This window comes from Manis javanica, chromosome 15 (assembly GCF_040802235.1).
Source record: "Manis javanica isolate MJ-LG chromosome 15, MJ_LKY, whole genome shotgun sequence".
Classification (NCBI taxonomy): Eukaryota; Metazoa; Chordata; class Mammalia; order Pholidota; family Manidae; genus Manis; species Manis javanica.
Window position 1 is genome coordinate 67,648,029 of NC_133170.1, and position 18,096 is coordinate 67,666,124.

Consider the following 18,096-nt stretch of genomic DNA (forward strand, 5'->3'; position numbering starts at 1 on the left):
ATATTTGCAAATGATACATCTGACAAGGGGCTAATATCTATAATATATAAAGAACCCATATCACTCAACACCAAAAAACAAATAATCCAATTAAAAAACAGGCAGAGGACCTGATAGATATTTTTCCAAAGAAGACATACAAATGGCCCACAGACACATGAAAAGATGCTCAGCATCACTAATCATCAGGGAAATGCAAATCAAAACCACAGTCCGATACCACCTCCGGTCAGAGGTGGCTAGTATCAAGAAGACAAGAAATAACAAGTGTCGGCGGGGATGTGGAGAAAAGGGAAGCCTTGCACATGTTGGTGGGGATGTAAATTGGTGCCGCTGCTATAGAAAACAGTATGGAGGTTTCTCAAAAAGTTAAAAAAAGAAATACCATGCAAACCAGTAATTCCACTTCTGGGAATTTACCCAAAGGAAACAGTATCACCAATTTGAAGAGATATATGCACCCCTATGTTTATTGCAGCATTACTTACAATAGCCAAGATATGGAAGCAACCTAAGTGTCCACAATAAAGATAGATAAGTGGATAAAGAAGATGTGGCACATATATACAATGGATTATTACTCAGTCATAAAAAATAATGAAATCTTGCCATTTGCAACAACATAGACGGACCTAGAAGGTATTATGCTAATTGAAGTAGGTCAGACAGAGAAGACAAATATCATATGATTACACTTATACATGGAATCTAAAAACAAATGAACAAAAGAAAAACAGACTCATAAACTCAGAGAATAGACTGATGGTTGTCACAGGGGAGATGGTAAGGGGATGGGCAAAATAGGTGAAGGAGATAAAGAGGAACAAACTTCCAATTATAAAATAAGTATGATGCAGAGATGAAAGTACAGCATAGGGTATATAGTTGATATTATTTTAATATCTCTGCATAGTAACAGTTGGTAACTATACTTACTGTGGTGAGCACTTCACAAAGTATGTAATTGTTGAATCACTATGTTGGACACCTGAAACCAATATAACATTGTCTATCAACTGTACTTCAATAAAAATAAAAATATAAAATGGAGTATGATAATGATTGCACAACTAAAAAAAATCAATGAAGTGTACACTTAAGATGAGTACATTTTATGGTATATAAATTATACCTCAATAAAGTTTCTAAATACAACAAAAACTTTTCCATACAAGTGGGTGAAAGAATCCTGCTTCAAGGCAGAGAAAGACCTGTTTTAATAATTTAAAGAACAAAGGAGATAATTTAAAAGACCCTGCCACTCAACTAGAAAAATAATTGTTAAAAATAGCAAACTAATATAATAATATCCTGTTTTAAGAATTGAAATTGTTTCATTTTAATAAACAAAAAAGGTTTATAAATTATCTTTCTCTAAAAAGCTTAGGATCAAGCTGTCTAGGCAGGTTTCAACTGCCAATCATAAGATGAGGTAGCCCCCTGCAAATGGGCCAGTTACCACAGGAGCATATAGTAATGTTCTTTAGATTGTTTTTTAAAAGCTAGAATATTGCATAATATATGGAAACTAGGTTAATTCTCCTACTTTCTCCATAAGAAGCTGCTTTTTGTTTTGATGACTGAGTTTGTCTCATGGTGACAGACTTTTTAAAGAGGGTCATCTTCTTCCCTATGCCCACAAGCTGCAGAGGGAAGGAATCGTAACTAGCCTTCAAAACAGACCCTCCTACTCACAGAATATTCCTCTACAGGGAAGCTGTCCTACCAAAATTCCCATGGTTTCCCCTGTGCAGTACGACAAAAAAAAACCCAGAACCTGTTTCTGAGCTCCTACCCTTTAGTTTTTTTACTCTTCATGGCTACTTAACCAGGTTCTTTATGTTCACTACTGAGACTCAAAAGCTAATGGCAAGGAATTCTGTTTCTGGAATTACACTTCCAGGTCTTGGATGCCCTTCTGGAGCTACTGACATAACCTTCCACACTGCCTCCTTCCAGAAGAGTTCTCTGATGGTGCAGGGAAGCTCAAATACATTCGGAATGCAAGCGCTGGGGAAGTTGGCTTGGGGGGATTTTGAGACGAGGCAGTGCTCCTCTACCACAACCAGACCCAACTAAGAACAAACATCATTCGGGATACAGAATAGTATGTATTTCATGGGAAAAAAATACTACTTTCCCAGCAGCAGCTGGAAACTCCAAAACCTCCCTCCCAGGTTGGCCCCCTCAATGGCACAGCAGGGTTTATTAGGGGGCAAGGTGGAGCGGTGTGGACAGGAGAACCCGGGGGCCCAGAGTGGCCAGGGCTGGGAGGAGAACCTCTCTGGCAATATGAGAACCCAACAGGAGACCATGCAGTGCCCCCAACCCACCACCCCACCCAAGGTCCTGCGCAGCTACCAGTGTCCCTGCCACACCCAGCCCTGCGCTGACTGGGCCTTCCTCAGTTTCCTCACTTCAGCCTATGACTCCGGATCAGAATGATCGGTTCCTTCCTTCCTTTTATCCCCTATGTCCAATACACCAGCAAGTGCAGAACCCACCGTGAGCCCAGCCACTTCTCCCCACCTGTGCCACTGCCCTCCTAGTCCGATGGGCTGGCCACCTCCCAGGCAGTGCCCCCAGTGCGATAAACTCCATATCCCACGGCCAACACAGCCCCTGCCTCTCCCGCTTCATCCCCTGCCACTCGCCTTCCCTCAACATTCTAGCCAGGTTGGCCTCCTTTCCATCCCCAGATGTGCCAAGTTCATTCCACCGTGGGCCTCTGCCTTGGGCTCTCCACCATCTGGTTGACTATCCAGCCTGGGTTCAGTTCAACCTGAAAGGTCACCTCCTCAGGAGCTTTCTCTGACCAGCTGAGATGAAGTATCTGCCCACCTACCCCAGCGGATACTTTCCATCTTTCATCCTGGTTTATGTTCTTCACTGTGCAAACAATATAAGTCTGATTTGCTTGCCAATTCCCCTGCTAGAATATAAACCCCATGAGGAGATGACTAATCCATCGTGTCTACTACTGTATCCCCAAGGTGAGGACACAAGGCCTGGCACACAACAGAGGCCTGATTCATCTTTCTGGAAGGAAAGAGAGGCCAATCCAAAGACCTTGGCCAGACTCATGCTCTGTGGCCCATGAGGTTCTCAGCAGAGAGGGCAGAGCCAGCTGGTCTCCCCCTCAAACATTGAGCCAGACGCTAATTTAATTAGACAGTTGGCAAAGAGCACTGATGGTAATAAGCAGCTCTAAGCAAGGTCTGCATGTGAAACACAGGCCATGGCAAGCTCCCCTCAGGCAGATGCAGAAGCTCCTAAACACAGGAGCTTTGAAGCAGGGGAGACACAGGGCAGCAGGTGTTGAGAGAGCAGGATGGCAGCAGGAGTAGGACTGCAAAGACAAGCAGAGCCTGAGAGAGGAGCCAAGTGACTCAATAGGAGGCAATCAGTGAAAAGGGCCAAACTCCCCCTGCCGAGGACCTAGAGTGGCCTAGAACCAGCTCCAGTCCCCACTGAAGTCAGCAGTCCTGGGAATCCTGGATTTATTGTTTGATTAGCAGCACCCTTCCCAATCCTTGCAATAAATACCCATTACACAGGTCAACACAAGTAGGGCCCTGACCCTGCAGCCAAAAGAGAGCTCTGCCTAAAACACAAGTCCTGTGGCCTGGACTTCTGACCATAGACAGATTTCCAACAGGAGATGGGAAATATCACCTAAGATATTTGCTGTATGACTGCACATATTATGCTCAAGAAGTAATTCAATTCTGGAGAATGGTAGGTAGCTCACCCTCTGAATTTCTCACCAGTCATTATATGAGAGTAAAATTAACTTTCTACTGTACCCTCTTCTAGTAGTCATTCTGGGGAACAAGTATGAGACCAACTTTACAGACTTTTCCCTTCATAAGGGGGCTCCCCTATCACTAGATCCCCTGAACTGGTGCCTAACACGCTCAGCGTAACTTGATGTGACTCCAGTGTGGGCTGCTATGCTCTCCTGTGGTAGCAGAAGAGTAAGACGGACCTGGGTGATAATGTACTTAGACACATCACTTCAAGAAACTTTTGAAACCAGTCTGTATTAGTTTTCTATTGCTTTCGTACCAAATGACCACAAAATTCGAGCTTAGAACCACACAAAGTTATATCATTCTGAGGTCAGAAATCTGATACAGGTCTCGGTGGGCTAAAATCAAGATGTCGGCAGAGGTGGGTTCCTTCAGAAGCTCCAGCAGACACCCTGCTACATGGCCTCTCCCAGCCTCTAGAGGCAGCCCCTACTCCTGAGCTCACAGCCCCTTCCTCCCTCTTCAAAGCCCGCACATCTGACCAAGGTCTCCTGCTCTCTGCTTCTCTCTTCTGATTCCTCTATTTTTAAGGACTCTTGTGATGACAGTGGGCCCACCCCATACTTGGGATTATAATCCAAAATAATCTTCTCATTTTAAAGGAAGCTGGTTAGGACCCTGAATTCCCCTTTGCCATGGAAGCTGACACATTCACAGGTTCTGACATCAGGCCATGGACATCCTGGGGGGTGGTCAGTAATCTGCCTACCACACCAGGCCAAGTGGGCCACAACACAACCACCAGCCAACAAAAGCACCGGGCCTGGTGACCCACTCTGTGCCAGCACCCCCCCAGTGCTGTCCCACAGCAGCCGGGTCTGTCTTTGCACAGCTGAAGATAAACCAGGCTTGGGTTTGCCAGAGGCAAGTTTATGATATTGGCTTCCAGGTCCCCAAGCCTCCCTTTGCAATTCCATGTATATTCCTTGTGTGTGCCGCGTGTGCCAGACACTGTCAGGCTCTGTGGGAAACTCAAAGGTGAAGACGTCATGAATCATGGTGAGTCAGGTCTACGTAACACTGCGAGGCCGAATCAATAAGGGTGGTGGATTTAGAGAGGAATGTGGTGTCCACTCCCTTCGGGAAGGTACTATGGCAGTGGCATTCGAACCCCATCTTAAAGGAAAGGTAGGACTTCATCAGCGGGAAGGGGCAGTGCATGACAGGGCAAGGAGCAGCCAAAAGGCTTTCCTTTTCCCCATCTTGGTTTCCCCAGACCTTTCACCTCCTAACAGAACTGCAGGTTTGTGAGCAGATGAGGGAGGCAACTTTTCAGCTCGAGAGACTGCCTTGGACACGTTGCCTCACCTCTCAGCTACAGGGCAAATTAACTTCTAAACTCAGTTTCTTTTTTCTTTCTTTTTTAACAAAGATTCTACCAGCACTGACCTGAGAGGCTATTGTGAGAGTTGTGTAAGATATTGTACAGAGATTTTAGGACATAGTAGCTGCTTAGTTAGTTAGTGTAAATCCTCAGCTCTCCTCCACCCTAGCAAATAAACTTCCTACAGCTTCAACGATAACCTCTTCTCCCAGGTTCTTCCCAGTTTTATCACCCTTCTTTGTCCTTTCGACAGGACGGCAACCAGCCAATCAGCCTGTATATAAAAAGGCAATTTGCTCCTGGACTACTATAGGGCAGAAGACAGGGAAAAGGAACACTGGGGTTTCCCGCTGTGGAACAGCTTTCTGACAGTTCCCGTGGGGAACGGGAGGTAAGTATTAAACCCTGATGTCCAGGAGCTGCCCAATTATGTAAACACACGCTCAGTCCCGGCTTGGGACCCTTTCTCAGTACAGCTGTCACACCGGCTCACATATTTTATCACAGCCCTTTCTAACCGTTCTACAATTCATCTGCCCCACCCCAAGTCTGTGAGCTCCTCAAGGACAGAGGCTGTCTTGCTCACCTCTGCAGCCCTGGCTCCTATCCCAGGGCACACCCTTGCACGGCACACTATACAATGATTAAAGACGAAAGGAACAGCAAGAGAAGAAAAACTGCTTATCTTCACCATGGTTGCAGAAGAGTAAAACTAATTTAATCATTTGTCAGAACAGTTCCCATTTACAACTAGGTTCCACACCTAGCACTAGAAAGTTCCTCTACTGAAAACTTGACAGTTTGTGGGACACAGAGCTCTAAACCTTTAATCCTTGCTATTTCTTAAGTCTAGCAGAGATTCCCCCTTAAGTCAAAAACAGAAGGCTACTACTATACAGGACATATGTACAGGGGGCTACATTCTAGAAATTTATCTCCCAAGGCTATTTTACATGTCAAAAGTAAAAGGTCTCCTCATATATCCACTGAAGCAGAAACCCACTGTTCAGAAAGCTACCGCTAGTATCTAAATACAGAAAAAAACCCTCTTACACCTGCTGAGACATTAACGCTGAGGCTCCCTAATAGTTACATGAAAAGGTAGAGAAATTAAACCAAAACCAACCACAAAAAGCTATACACTAGATGTCTTCAGATTCTGTGGGGGTGATTTACATGCGTGACACTCCTTAACATGTTCAGAGGGCAAGAACCATGAACCATGTTCTAGAGTGCAGAGCTCCATTGTGGAGCCTTAGAAAGTATGGGCAAACCAAGAAGGCTCCTATTTAGTATTTGTCAAGCAGGCAATTGAAAGTCACACTAAAAAAACCCAGTCGGATACATTATTTCTTCAGTTTACACATAAGAAACTTGGATTCCTGATAAATGTCAATTGAATGAAGACTCAGAATTGGATTCAGCCTATCAAACCTCCTCTTGCCTCTTTTTGCCAGGTACTAGACACATTCACAGACATAATCCCAGTTAATCCTCACATCCACCCTGCACAGAAGCTTTATCCTCCCAATTTTACAGTGGCAACAGGAAGACTTAGAAAATGTAAGCCACAGGCTTCCTTCTGTCCCATCACTTATCACCTAAGCTTTGCCCTGGGGAAAAGCAACTTTTTCCCCAGTAAAATGTCCTGTAATTGAGCACATGTGCTAAGACCAAATCAAGACATTTAACTATAGGGCTACTTAGCATCACAGAGTAGAAAGGACATGAATGTCAAGGCCAGCTGCAGAAGCTCCTGCTTCTGCATCCACAGTTCCTTCCACTCACACGACGTCCCCGGTCCTCAAACACCATAGTCTCCCACCCAAAGACAGTTTAGCAAAAGACCCTTCAGGAGTTCAATACTTTGCATGTTCAAGAACAGATCAAATTCAGAATCCCTAGACCACTTTACAGGACTGGGGTAAAAATAACCACAACTTCCCCTGAACTTAGTTCCTCCCCCAAAGAGCTGTTGAACCTCGCCTAGAAACAGCTGGGAGGCAGCAGTTAACAGGAAACACTGAACCAAAAGAAAAAAAAAAGCACAGAGTGTACCAGGGAGAGTTAGGCAGCTAGAATGAAGAGGCTGGGGCAGACAGGAAGTTTAAGTTAGAAAAAACCTAGGCCAGAAACAGTCACACAGAAAAGAGGGCCAGCTGGCCTTCCCTTCCGCCAGAGGAGGAGGAAAAAACCTGGAAAACAGTAAAGGCTCAAGGGAGGTCGGACCACCTCTGAGGTTAAGTCCTCTTTCCTCCCTGCCCCTCATCTCGATGCTACTTCTTTGAAAGCCAGTCAGTGGTCACGACAAGACAGCTAAGGTCAGAAACTACTTCAGTTCTTAAGCTGCTTTCTGTGCCAGAGGTTACAGCCCTGACAACTGGTTTGGAGTCATTCTTCCATCTGTACCAAAGTTCCACACTGCCAACTCATCTTGAGGGCAGTCCAAATCAGCTTCACACACAAAGAGCATCTTCATGAGAATTACTAAGCAGATACACATCAGGTCCTGCAATGGCAGGACTTGTGCATGGGGAGTAATAGCAAAGCAGGTCAGCCAGTGGGGCCAGAGGTCTTGGAGAGCAAGGTAAGCCCAGAACCAAATTAAGGGTGCATTTTGCAATCAAGAAAGTTAACTGAGCAATGGCCAGCTACCAAAATATTTCTGGAAGAAGTGGGGGTAAATGCCATTACTAAAGTTCTTTGATGTTATTTAATAATATGCCTTTAGGTTACCCAAACCAAGGGCAAAGGGGAGAATGCTTAATTTATCCTTTGGCAGAGCTTAGGTGAGAGCTTTCTAGCCCATGCCTCCTACTACTCAATTATCTCTTCTCTCCCTGTACATGAAGAAGTTTGTATTAAAATAAAGGAGAGTATTAAGTTCTCTTAATAAAACGCATTCCTGTCTTTCACCTCTAGTGTTGTTCGAAAGGGCTCTCTCAAAGTGTAACATGCTACCATCTAGTTGGGTTTGACTCCAATGAAGTGCTCAAAATTTGAGACTCAGCAAACTGGGCTAAAAAGAAGGCAGAAAGCTGCAATCTCAATACCATTTGTTTTTTAAAACACAGAACATCTACAAAGGCTCAGTGCCAGCTCAAACTGGCAAGACAGAGAATCAGAGCAGAGCCAAACCAATGTGCCACGCAAGGGGGATGGGAAGAGAGCTATGGGTAATGTCCTGTAACCATGTGGCAAACCATCAGGGAAACCGTCAAGAGAGGAAGTGGGGGGGCTGGGGGGGAGAGTGTTGGTTTCAGGAACATAACAAAGGAGCAAGTTGACTAATTATTCCAGAAGGGGAAAACTCCACCCCCTTACCCCAGGCAAATATCTGTGGTGTTTTAACTTCAGGTAACGGTGTAATGTTTTAATTTGGATATATTAGGGGTGTGGGGCTTTCTAAAACAAGGGGTGGGGTGAATGTGCCTACTCTTTACTGTTTCTGGAGTCTCCTAGGAAAACTTTTTCTGTGCTGCCGGCAAAGTGGACCTAAGGCAGCCCTAGCCAGTCGTTACTAATGCAATAACCACTCAGCACAGATCCTATCATGAGCTTTGTGCAGGACTGGGCTCATCTGCATTGCCGCTAGTCCAAGGAAACTGTTGCTGAGGCAGAAGTTACCTCAAGCAAATACCTAACATACACATTAAGGAAGGAAGGGACAATGGAAAGACAGTTTAACCCATGAGGGCCCGGCATTTCTTTGACTTAAATAAAAGGGATCTCCGCCCAGAGTTGAATCCACACGTCCGGATGGTGTCTGGGATGCCTGCCCTAAACACTGAAAACTCCATATAATGTTTCAGGGCTGGCCAGAGAATCCCTCCAACTTGCCTGGAGGACAGGCTGCACCTCCAACAGCCGTGGCTACAAAAGTCTTCCTAGGAGGCACCCAGGCCCCTCCCGAAGTTGGGAGTGGGCTTCCCAATAGAGCGGATGTGAGGGGACCCAGCCTTCCTCTGCTGGGACAATAAGTAGCTAACATTTAGGGACCATTTAACTATGAGCCAGGCACTGGAATAAGCACTTCATCCATCTCTATCCATCCTCACAACAGCCAAATGGACGAAAAAACCACTGTCACCCCCTCTTTATAGGAGGAAACACGCTCCGACATCTTAGACAACGACGGAATACTGGAAGGAGTGCCTAAGCCGCCCCCGGACAGGTGTTCTTAACCACTACCAGATATTGTTGGAAACACCAAAGCTTTTGGGAGAACGAGTGGAGAATCAAGTAACACAAGGTTCAGCCTGTACTTACAACCTCTTGTCCAAAATCGGTGGCCTCGGGACATGGGAGGGGAAGGCCTGTATGGGAAACGTGGAGCCGGAAGAACCCGAACACTGCTGTCAGGGGAAGAGGCCAGGACTCCGGCCCCTGCCTCCACTGGGGCCCCCGGACCCATAAACCCTCCCAATGCGGCTGAACCCAAGGGGAACGCGTGATGCCAAGAGGTCCCCAGGCGGCCCAGCCCTCCTCGCTTGTTTTGTCAAGGGGGCCCCGCTCGGGACGCGGGCCCACCGAGGGTCGCTGGGTCCCTACCTGTAGGCCAGGGTCATGCACTCGAACAGCTTGGTGAGCGAGGCGTCGATGGACAGGTGGCAGGAGCTGGTCTTGCCGAAGCTGTACGTCTGGCACGTCTGCTTGTTGACCGTGTCAAAATCGTAGCCTTTCTTGGGCGGGTGCTCTCGGTGCGGCGACGACACCATGAAGTGGCCGCTATGGATGATCTGCTGGCGGCGCGGGGGCTCTTCGCGGCCCGGCCCAGCCCGGGGCGGCGGCGGCGGCACGGCGTTCGCGGGGGCCCGTGCCGGGGCGGCCGTGCCGCAGGCGGGCGGCGGGGACGGCTCATCCGGGTCCGAATCGTCGTCGTCCTCGGGCACCGGGGGCTTGAGCAGAGCCGCGCGGCCCCGGCCGCCAGGCCGGCGTGGGGAGCACATGAAGACGTCGGCGGCCATGGAGGGGCCCGGCTGGGGGCATCCCCGGGGACCCGGGGCGGCGCGAGGGGGCGAGACGTAGGGGGGCGCCGGCCCGGCCGGGCCCGCGCGCGGACTGTCCGCGAACGCGCCGCGGGGCAGGAGGGGGAGGCACGGGCCGCCCGGGCGCCGCGGCGCCAGCCCCGGCGTGACATCACGGAGCGTCTCGGCCAATCGGCTGCCCGCGTCGGCCTCTTAAAGGCGCAGCAGAGCCTTTCCCTGTCTAGGCAAATAAAAAAAAGGTGTGTGTTCGGGGGAACAGAGACCACGCTCCGGCCACGCCCCCGTCGTCCCCTCCCCTCCGGCTGCCGGGAGTGTCAGGACGCTGGAGCCAGATGGTGCCGCTCGCCAGCGTCCTGGCCTAGGACAGGCCTTGGCCGAGAGGGCCGTGGCGGCCCCGCCCCGCGCCCCGGGGACTCGCCCTGAGGCCTCACTGCAGGCGGGGCGGGTGCTCCACATGGTGGGTAGGAGTGGGGCTCCTCTTCTCCCGGGCTCCCCTTTCTCCTGCGGGTCCCGGAACTATGCCCTCATCCCTGATGTTGCCGGGCGCTGTGTTTATTGTCCCCATTTTATTAATGAGAAGACTTGAGTCGGTGAATACCAGAGGGATTTTTCTAAAGGTGAAAACAAGATCAAGAATACTTCTCACTGAGACCTCACACCCAGAGGTGGAAAATGGCTCTGCCAAGTTAAGGCACGTTCCTGGGGCATCACAGCTAGCAAGTGGCAGAGCCACCAGCTCCTTTAACTGCAAATCAAAATACTGTTGTTATGAAGATTTTAAGTTTGGAGGGCGAACCAGCCCTTAATTCCAAAAGACAAAATGCTGAGCCAAAGTTTTCTTCTCTGTCAAGTGGGGAACAATTCCTGTGCCTCAGAAAGTTGTAACTATTAAAAAATGACTATAAAATGCTTAGCACAGTGCCTAGCCCAGAATAAGCGCTAAATAAATGTACTACAGATGGAAGGAATTGAACCAAACAGACCAGAGGTCCCTAGTAATTGCCAGTACTCCCTGTTTTTTACTTATAGAAACAGCAATTCCATATGATTCAACCTAAAAGTTGACACTTCTAGAAAGTTGTTAAGGTTTCAGGGTCTCAAAGCCAGCCTGGGGAAGGGGCTGTGTGGGAAGGTCGGAGATGGCAAGGAATCTGGAGGGCAAAGGAGACCCCTAGGCTAGGAGCACCCACCCTAGTCCCAGCGGGGCCTCCTCTGTTCTCCACAGCCGCTCCTGTGGCTCTGCTTTGAAGCCAGTTTCACTTCCAAATTTGGAAGGGGTGTGGGGGCCCTGCGCCACTGTCCTCCTGAAGGGGCAGTGTTGGAAGTGAAAAGGCACAAAGGGCTCTTTCCAGAGTAGCTGTACCGACTCATTCCCCTAAATGTTTCCAAGGAGAGCTAGGCTAGACTGAGGGGCAGCTCTGGGTATAAGTTTGAGATCTCCCTCCTTGCCCAAACCACCGCTTCCAACTCTGGCTGCAAATGTCTGAACATCCACCCTTTGAGTTGCCTTCCTTTATCTGAAGACTTTTGTCTCTGGTAAACTCTTAAATGCCCAGCCACATTCAACACAGCAATTCCACTTCTAGAATTTTATTCTAAGAGTATGTGTTCAAGGATGGTGATTGTAGTATCATTTATAGAGTGAACATTAGAAACAATGTAATGCCTAACAAGAGGGAATTCATTTAATATATTATAGCCCCCAATATAATGGAACACTACATATTAAATGATATTAAATATCTATTTATTGACATGGAAAGATGTCTATGATATATTATTGGGCAGAAAAACAACTTTTAAATTTATCAGTAGTTTAATATCAATACAAAAAAATTCATGTATTTATGTGTGTATGTCAGAAAGGGCACCATAATGTTAAAACTGGTTGTCTCTGGGCAGAGTGATTTTAATTTTCTTCTTTATGCTTATCTGTATTTTCTAATTTCCAAAAGAAATAATGATTACTTGTATACTTTTTTTTAAGGCATGTACTCTTTATTTATCTTTGGTTTCTTAACATAAAAGACATCCATGTGGAAGGAAGTATACTTTTTTTTTTAGTTGAAAAAGATAAACTTCAGTTTCCTGGGAGGAGATGATCTCTTAAGGTTGATGTTGCAAACTGGCAACCTGGAACAATAATTAGTGTACAAACAACTTTGTTTAGTCCTTACCATAAGTGACTAAAAACTGTGTGAAAGAAACGAGCATGGAGGAAAAGAGCAGTGAAAATGCAGGAAGTACAGACCCACCAGCCATGAGGTCTGGAGGGTGCTCCAGCCTCACAGTCAATGGCTAGAAGTTCTCAGGGGCAGTTTACCAGAAAACATGGCAACATTTGCAGAGGACCTGGGCTGACAGCCCACACCTCTCTTCCTACTGCGTAGTGGGCAGCCACAGCAAGTGCACATAGGGACATGCATGGCAGTGCCCCAGGGGAGCTAACAACTCCCTGAAGGACAGGGAGCTCCCACACCCAACAAACCATAAGAACACAGATCCTCAGAGGATAGCCATGTCCTCTCCAAACATCATAGGCACTTCATTGCAATCAAATCAGCAACTGGGGCAAATAGGAATTCCCAAGGACAAAGTATTACAGACCAGGAAAGTCAGCAACAAGGAGAGCCAGAATTCTACAAGAAAACTACGTGGGAACCAACAATTGAGGGGAAAGAGTTAACAGAACAAAGAGAAGACTTTAAAAATGATTAATAGCCCTAGAAAAAATAGGGGAGATTCTACACCCACTAAGTAATAACCCACTATGGAAAAAAAGCAAATAAAGGTCTTGAATATAAATATAAATATAAAAACATGATTTTTTAAAAAAGCTGAGTTGAATAGCAAAATGAATAAGGCTGGAAAACACAGTAGTTAAAAGATTAATCTGAGAATTTCTCCCAGGAAAACTAACAAAAGGACAAAGGAAAGGTAAGTGACACGGGGGACACACCCAAAAGTTCCAACAGCTACCTAATATTCCAGAAAGAAGAACGTGAGAAAGGAAAAATAGGGAAAATAATTAAAGCAGCAATAAAGGAAGTTTTCCAGTGCTAAAAACACAAGACTTCTGTATGGATCAATATAGGCTGATCATGCTGTGATAATAAACCACACCCAAATTTCAATTTGGGAGGAGGTAGGGAGGGCTGTAGGGCCAGTTCTGGTCAGGCAGTAAGGGGCATGGGTGCATGTGGGCCAGGAAACTGCTATTTTTAATTATAAACCTTCTAACATGATTCAATTTTTAAAACTATTTAAAACCACACAGATATGTTTCTGGCTCAAGCGATCTATCTAATATTGGCAAGGTGTCCATCACAGGTATGCAGTGTGTCACTCTAAGACTCAGGCTCACAATGCAGCCACCATCTTGAACGATCCCCATCGCTAGCCAAACGCAGAGAGCCCAACAGGGTCTCACACTGTCAATTAAATGGTCTTGCCAATAAGTGACATGTACTCACAACTCATTGCAGAACTAATCATGTGGCCCCACCCAACAACAAGAAGGCCAGGAAGTACAATCTGATCATATGACTGGAAAACAGACAGAAATATTTGGTAGACAGCCCTGATGACTGTTGGTGATGATAAGTATGGAGTTCAAGGGTCCCCATAAAGGCTATACCAGGGGTGATCTCCAAAGCATTACGTCGAGTAAAAGAAGCCAGACTTAAAAGCCGTATGTTGTTCAATTGTTCAATTCCATTTTCATGACATCTGGAAAAGGCAAATGATAGGGACACAAAGCAGATCAATGGTTGCCAGGAGCTGGAAGGCAGGGAACTCACCACAAAGAGGAACAAGGGAACTATTTGGGGAATAATCTCTTAATTATGGTGGTGGCTACATAACTGTGCAAATTTCTCAAGATTCACAGAAACATATACCTAAAATGAGTGAATTATACTATATGTAAATTATCCCTCAAAAAATCTTGGAGGATAAAAAGTTAAATGGCCTTTTCATCCATAGGCCATATTTGAAATACTAGAGATTATTCTCCAGCAAAATAAAAATTAAATTCAAGTAAGAGAAAAATATATGAGATACAAGAAGCAGTGTAGAGCAAAATGTAAAATAAAACTTAAAATTGAATTTTAAATTATTATTTTTTAAAGATTTTTCTATAAGTAAGTAGAGTTTTTAAAATCAAATTATATTAGAATGTTTGTAATTAAAAAGTAGCAGTCCCAGTGACTGTAATGGGGTATGTGGTGGGGACTTAATAATAGGGGGAGTCTAGTAACCATAATATTGCTCATGTAATTGTACATAAATAATAGCATTAATAAATAAATAAATAAATAAATAGATTAAAAAATAGCAGTCCCTGGCCCATGCACCCATGTCTCTTACTGCCTGACCAGAACTGGTCATACAACTCTACCTACCTTCTCAAGAGGTAACCACTTCCAAAAGTTTTAGTAATTATTTCTAGTATTTATCTCCAAATTTTAAAAAAGTATTTTTTCTAAAATCATCAATTTCAGACATCTATTTACTTACTACATTAAAATGATTTTACTTTACTTTCTTATAGACATACCTCTTTTCTCCATCCCTCTACAAATATAGTTGTCATATTTTGGTAAATTAAAGATGTTTTTACTATTTTGATCACAGAAATATTGTGTGCTCTTGAGCTAAGCTGGGCGCTACGTCTTCTTTTCCTTTAGTGGTCAAATTTTGTTTTCCCCAGAGTTAACAAGTGCCTAAATTTTCTCCCATTTGCTTCGTTTTCTTTGAACCTATGGTTTAAGTCTTTCCACATCACCCAATAGCTTTGTTAAATATCTCTCAACTCACTCCCTGAATTCCTCCATGCCCACTGCCCGATTCCAGAGCCTCTGTGACTTAATTTCTCCAGATGTTAAACTTCCTGTCTGTAGCGAAGGATAGAGGGGCAGTCAGTTGAGACAGCGTTAAGATGGGGGTTGGCAACCTGGAGGTCTGTTTCATATACAGCTTTTCAGCCAAAACCTGTTTTCAGTCCCTGTTTTCTGAAGTACCTGATGCCTCCAATTCCTGAGACTTTCTGGGATTCTGGGAAAGGACTGGCCTGTTCTTATCAGAATCTAGTTCTGCAGCACTTGGATCTGCCTTCCTTCGTGTTGTGAGGTTCATTTCCATTTTTCCATGCTCCTTTCCACTTCATATATTGTAGTTTGAGGCTATGGATAGTGCCCTATTTTGCTAAATACGGATTTTTTGCTTCTGCTTTTTCTAGTACTTTGGGGGTGATTTTGGAATAAAAGAAAGGGTTGAACATGCCATTACTTTACCATAGTAAAAAATAAAGTGTTTTTTTAAATTTGACTTACTAACATTTAAAAACTCATGACATTTCATGTAAACATGAGAATGTTAGGATTTTCTTGAACCAACAGAAGATTTGATGGCACTGGGCCCTTATTATTTCCACATGGTAGCAAATAGAGCTAAGGAATGACTCTCCCCTTTAGCCACAGCATGTGCTCTGGTTTTTCACAGTCCCCACCACTCCCTATTGTTCCAGAGTATTTTGCTTATTTCACTATCTGCCTGGTTTCTGTAAGCCTTTGATTTGAAATCCCTGCTAAGCAGCACTACTAGCTGTGTGCCCCTGAATGGAACAAACTAGGTGGAAATTTTTCCTACTGTGGCTGTGGGAGAGAGGACAGCCTAAGGGTAATAGAAGGATTATAGAAGGCAGAGGACACTGGCAATCAGACAGAAGGGCTTGGAAATTGAAGGTGAGAGGGTTCTGAGGACAAAACTTTTACAATTTGGGGATAATACTTACCTCATAGGGTTGTTGTGAGGATTGGGTGAGTTAATATACACAAAGTACTTCAGACATACCCTGGCGCCCAGTAGGTGGTGTAGGTTGCACCCACTATTATTATTTTTGTTTGCTTTCTTGGAGTGTAAGTTATATGAAGTTCTCTCTTTTTAGTGTACAGTTCGGTGAGTTTTGACAAACACATACAGTCATGTAATCATCACCACAGCAAGATATGGAATAGTTCCAAAGTCCACCATACACACACAATTCCCACTCACCACTTCGTAATCACTGCCTCTGCCCACCCAGCCCTGGCAATCTGCTTCTTGTCCCTGTTGTTTTTCTCTTTCTGGCATGCCACCCAAGTGGAATCATTCAGTAAGCAGCCTTGATTCTAGCTTCTTTCACTTTGTTTAACACATCTGAGATTCTGCCCTATTGTTGTGTGTATCTGCAGTTCGTTACTCTTTATTTCTGAGTAGGAACGATTTCATTTTATGAATGTATCAAAGTATGTTGAACCATCACCAGCTAAAGGCCATTTTCAGTTGTTTCATTTTTGGTGATTATGAATGAGGCCACTATGAACATTCACATACAGGCTTTTGCTCATGTTAATTTCTCTTAGATAAGTATGCCTAGGAGCGGGACTGCTGGATTGTGGTGAGTTTAACTATAAGGACCTGCCAAACTAACCTCCAAATGGCTGTGGCAAAATGGTACAACAGTGTTGAGTGTGCTGGTTGCTCGGCATCCTCACCAGCACATGGTGTGATCTATCTTTTCAGCTCTCCTAGTGGGAGTGTTATGGTGACCCACAGTGATTTTAGCTAGCATTTCTCAAATGCCTAATGATATTCAGCATTTTCCAGGTGCTTATTTGCTTTTTGTAGGTTTCCTTTGATAACATGTCTATGCAAATGTTTTGCTACATTTTTTTTTTGAGGTAGGGCTGTTTGCTTTCTTATTCTTGAGTTTTGAGTCTTCTTTATATTGTAGCTACAAGTCCTTTATCAGATATGTGTTTTGCAGAGACTGTCTGCCAGTCCACGGCTTGTCTTTTCATTCTCTTAACAGTATCTTTAGCAGAACAGAGGTTTGTAAATTTGATGCAGCCCAATTTATCACTGTTTTCTTTTATTGTTAGTGCTTTGATGTCATACTTAAAAAAGCTTTGCCTAACCCAAAGTCACAAATATTTTCTCCTCTGCTTTCCCCTAAAATTTTTAGTTACATTTGGTCTATGATCCATTTTGAGTGAATTTTGCTGTAATGTGCAAGGTATGGGCTGAGGTTCATTCCTTTTGCACATGGACACCCAATCGTTCCAGCACCAATTGTTAGTATTTTCAATGATTATTAACAGTGTCATGATTCTCAGTGTTCTGGGAGCTGGGGGTAAGCAAAGAGACATCCTGACCCCAGGCATCCCTCCTACCTAGCAGCTGGGGCCTGTTGCAATTCTTTGCTGGCCGAAGAATTGGTTTCAGGTCACTTTACCTCCTCTCTCTCTTCCTGAAATCTCTTGCATAAAACAAACCATGAAAGGGCAGGGGTGGCCTAGCGGTCTGGCAACATCCCTTTGAAAATAAACAAGTACAGAAACTGAAAGGCAGAAGCCTTCTCTGGGGACTACTTGGAGAAACAGTTTGGGGCCTGAGCATCCGCCACGCGTGGCTCTCCTGCCCCTGCTGGGCGTCAGGTCAGATTCAGAGAAGCCAAACAGGATCCGATTGCTTCAGATGTCACCTCTGGCCAGGGAGAGCCCCAACAGCTTGCAGAGAGAGGCCACACTGTTGAGGAGCATGCAGCCGTTGGGGGAGCCCAAGAGCTCACTAGTTCGCACAGCCAGCCTCAGTGTCTAAGGACTGATGACCTTTGTTTTACAGATAGGAAGTTGTGGCATGGGGGAGGGTTTGAAGAACTGGATGGTCACGGGTTAGGGTTTTTTTTGACAGCTTTATTGAGGTATAATTTACAGCTCATGAAATTCACCCACTTTAGGTGTACAATGCAACATGCATTAGTAAGTCACGCAGCTGTGTAATCCTCCCCGCAATCCAGTTTTAGAATATTTTCATGACCCTAAATCATTCCCACCTGCCTCTTTACAGCCAATCATTGCTCCCAGCCCCAGACAACCCAGGCTCTCACTTGTGTTCCATAGTTTTCCTTTTTGTAGAAATTTCATATAAA

General features: G+C 45.2%; 1 protein-coding gene across 1 annotated transcript in view; it reads right to left on the minus strand.

The window, feature by feature from the left end:
* Positions 1–10,238, minus strand: part of MLXIP (MLX interacting protein) — a 57,736-nt gene extending 47,498 nt beyond the window's left edge. The window contains exon 1 of the mRNA XM_017649342.3: positions 9,688–10,238. Coding sequence (XP_017504831.3) covers positions 9,688–10,103 — 416 coding nt within the window. The 5' untranslated portion in view covers positions 10,104–10,238. The remainder of the gene's footprint in view (positions 1–9,687) is intronic.
* Positions 10,239–18,096: the final 7,858 nt, after the last annotated feature.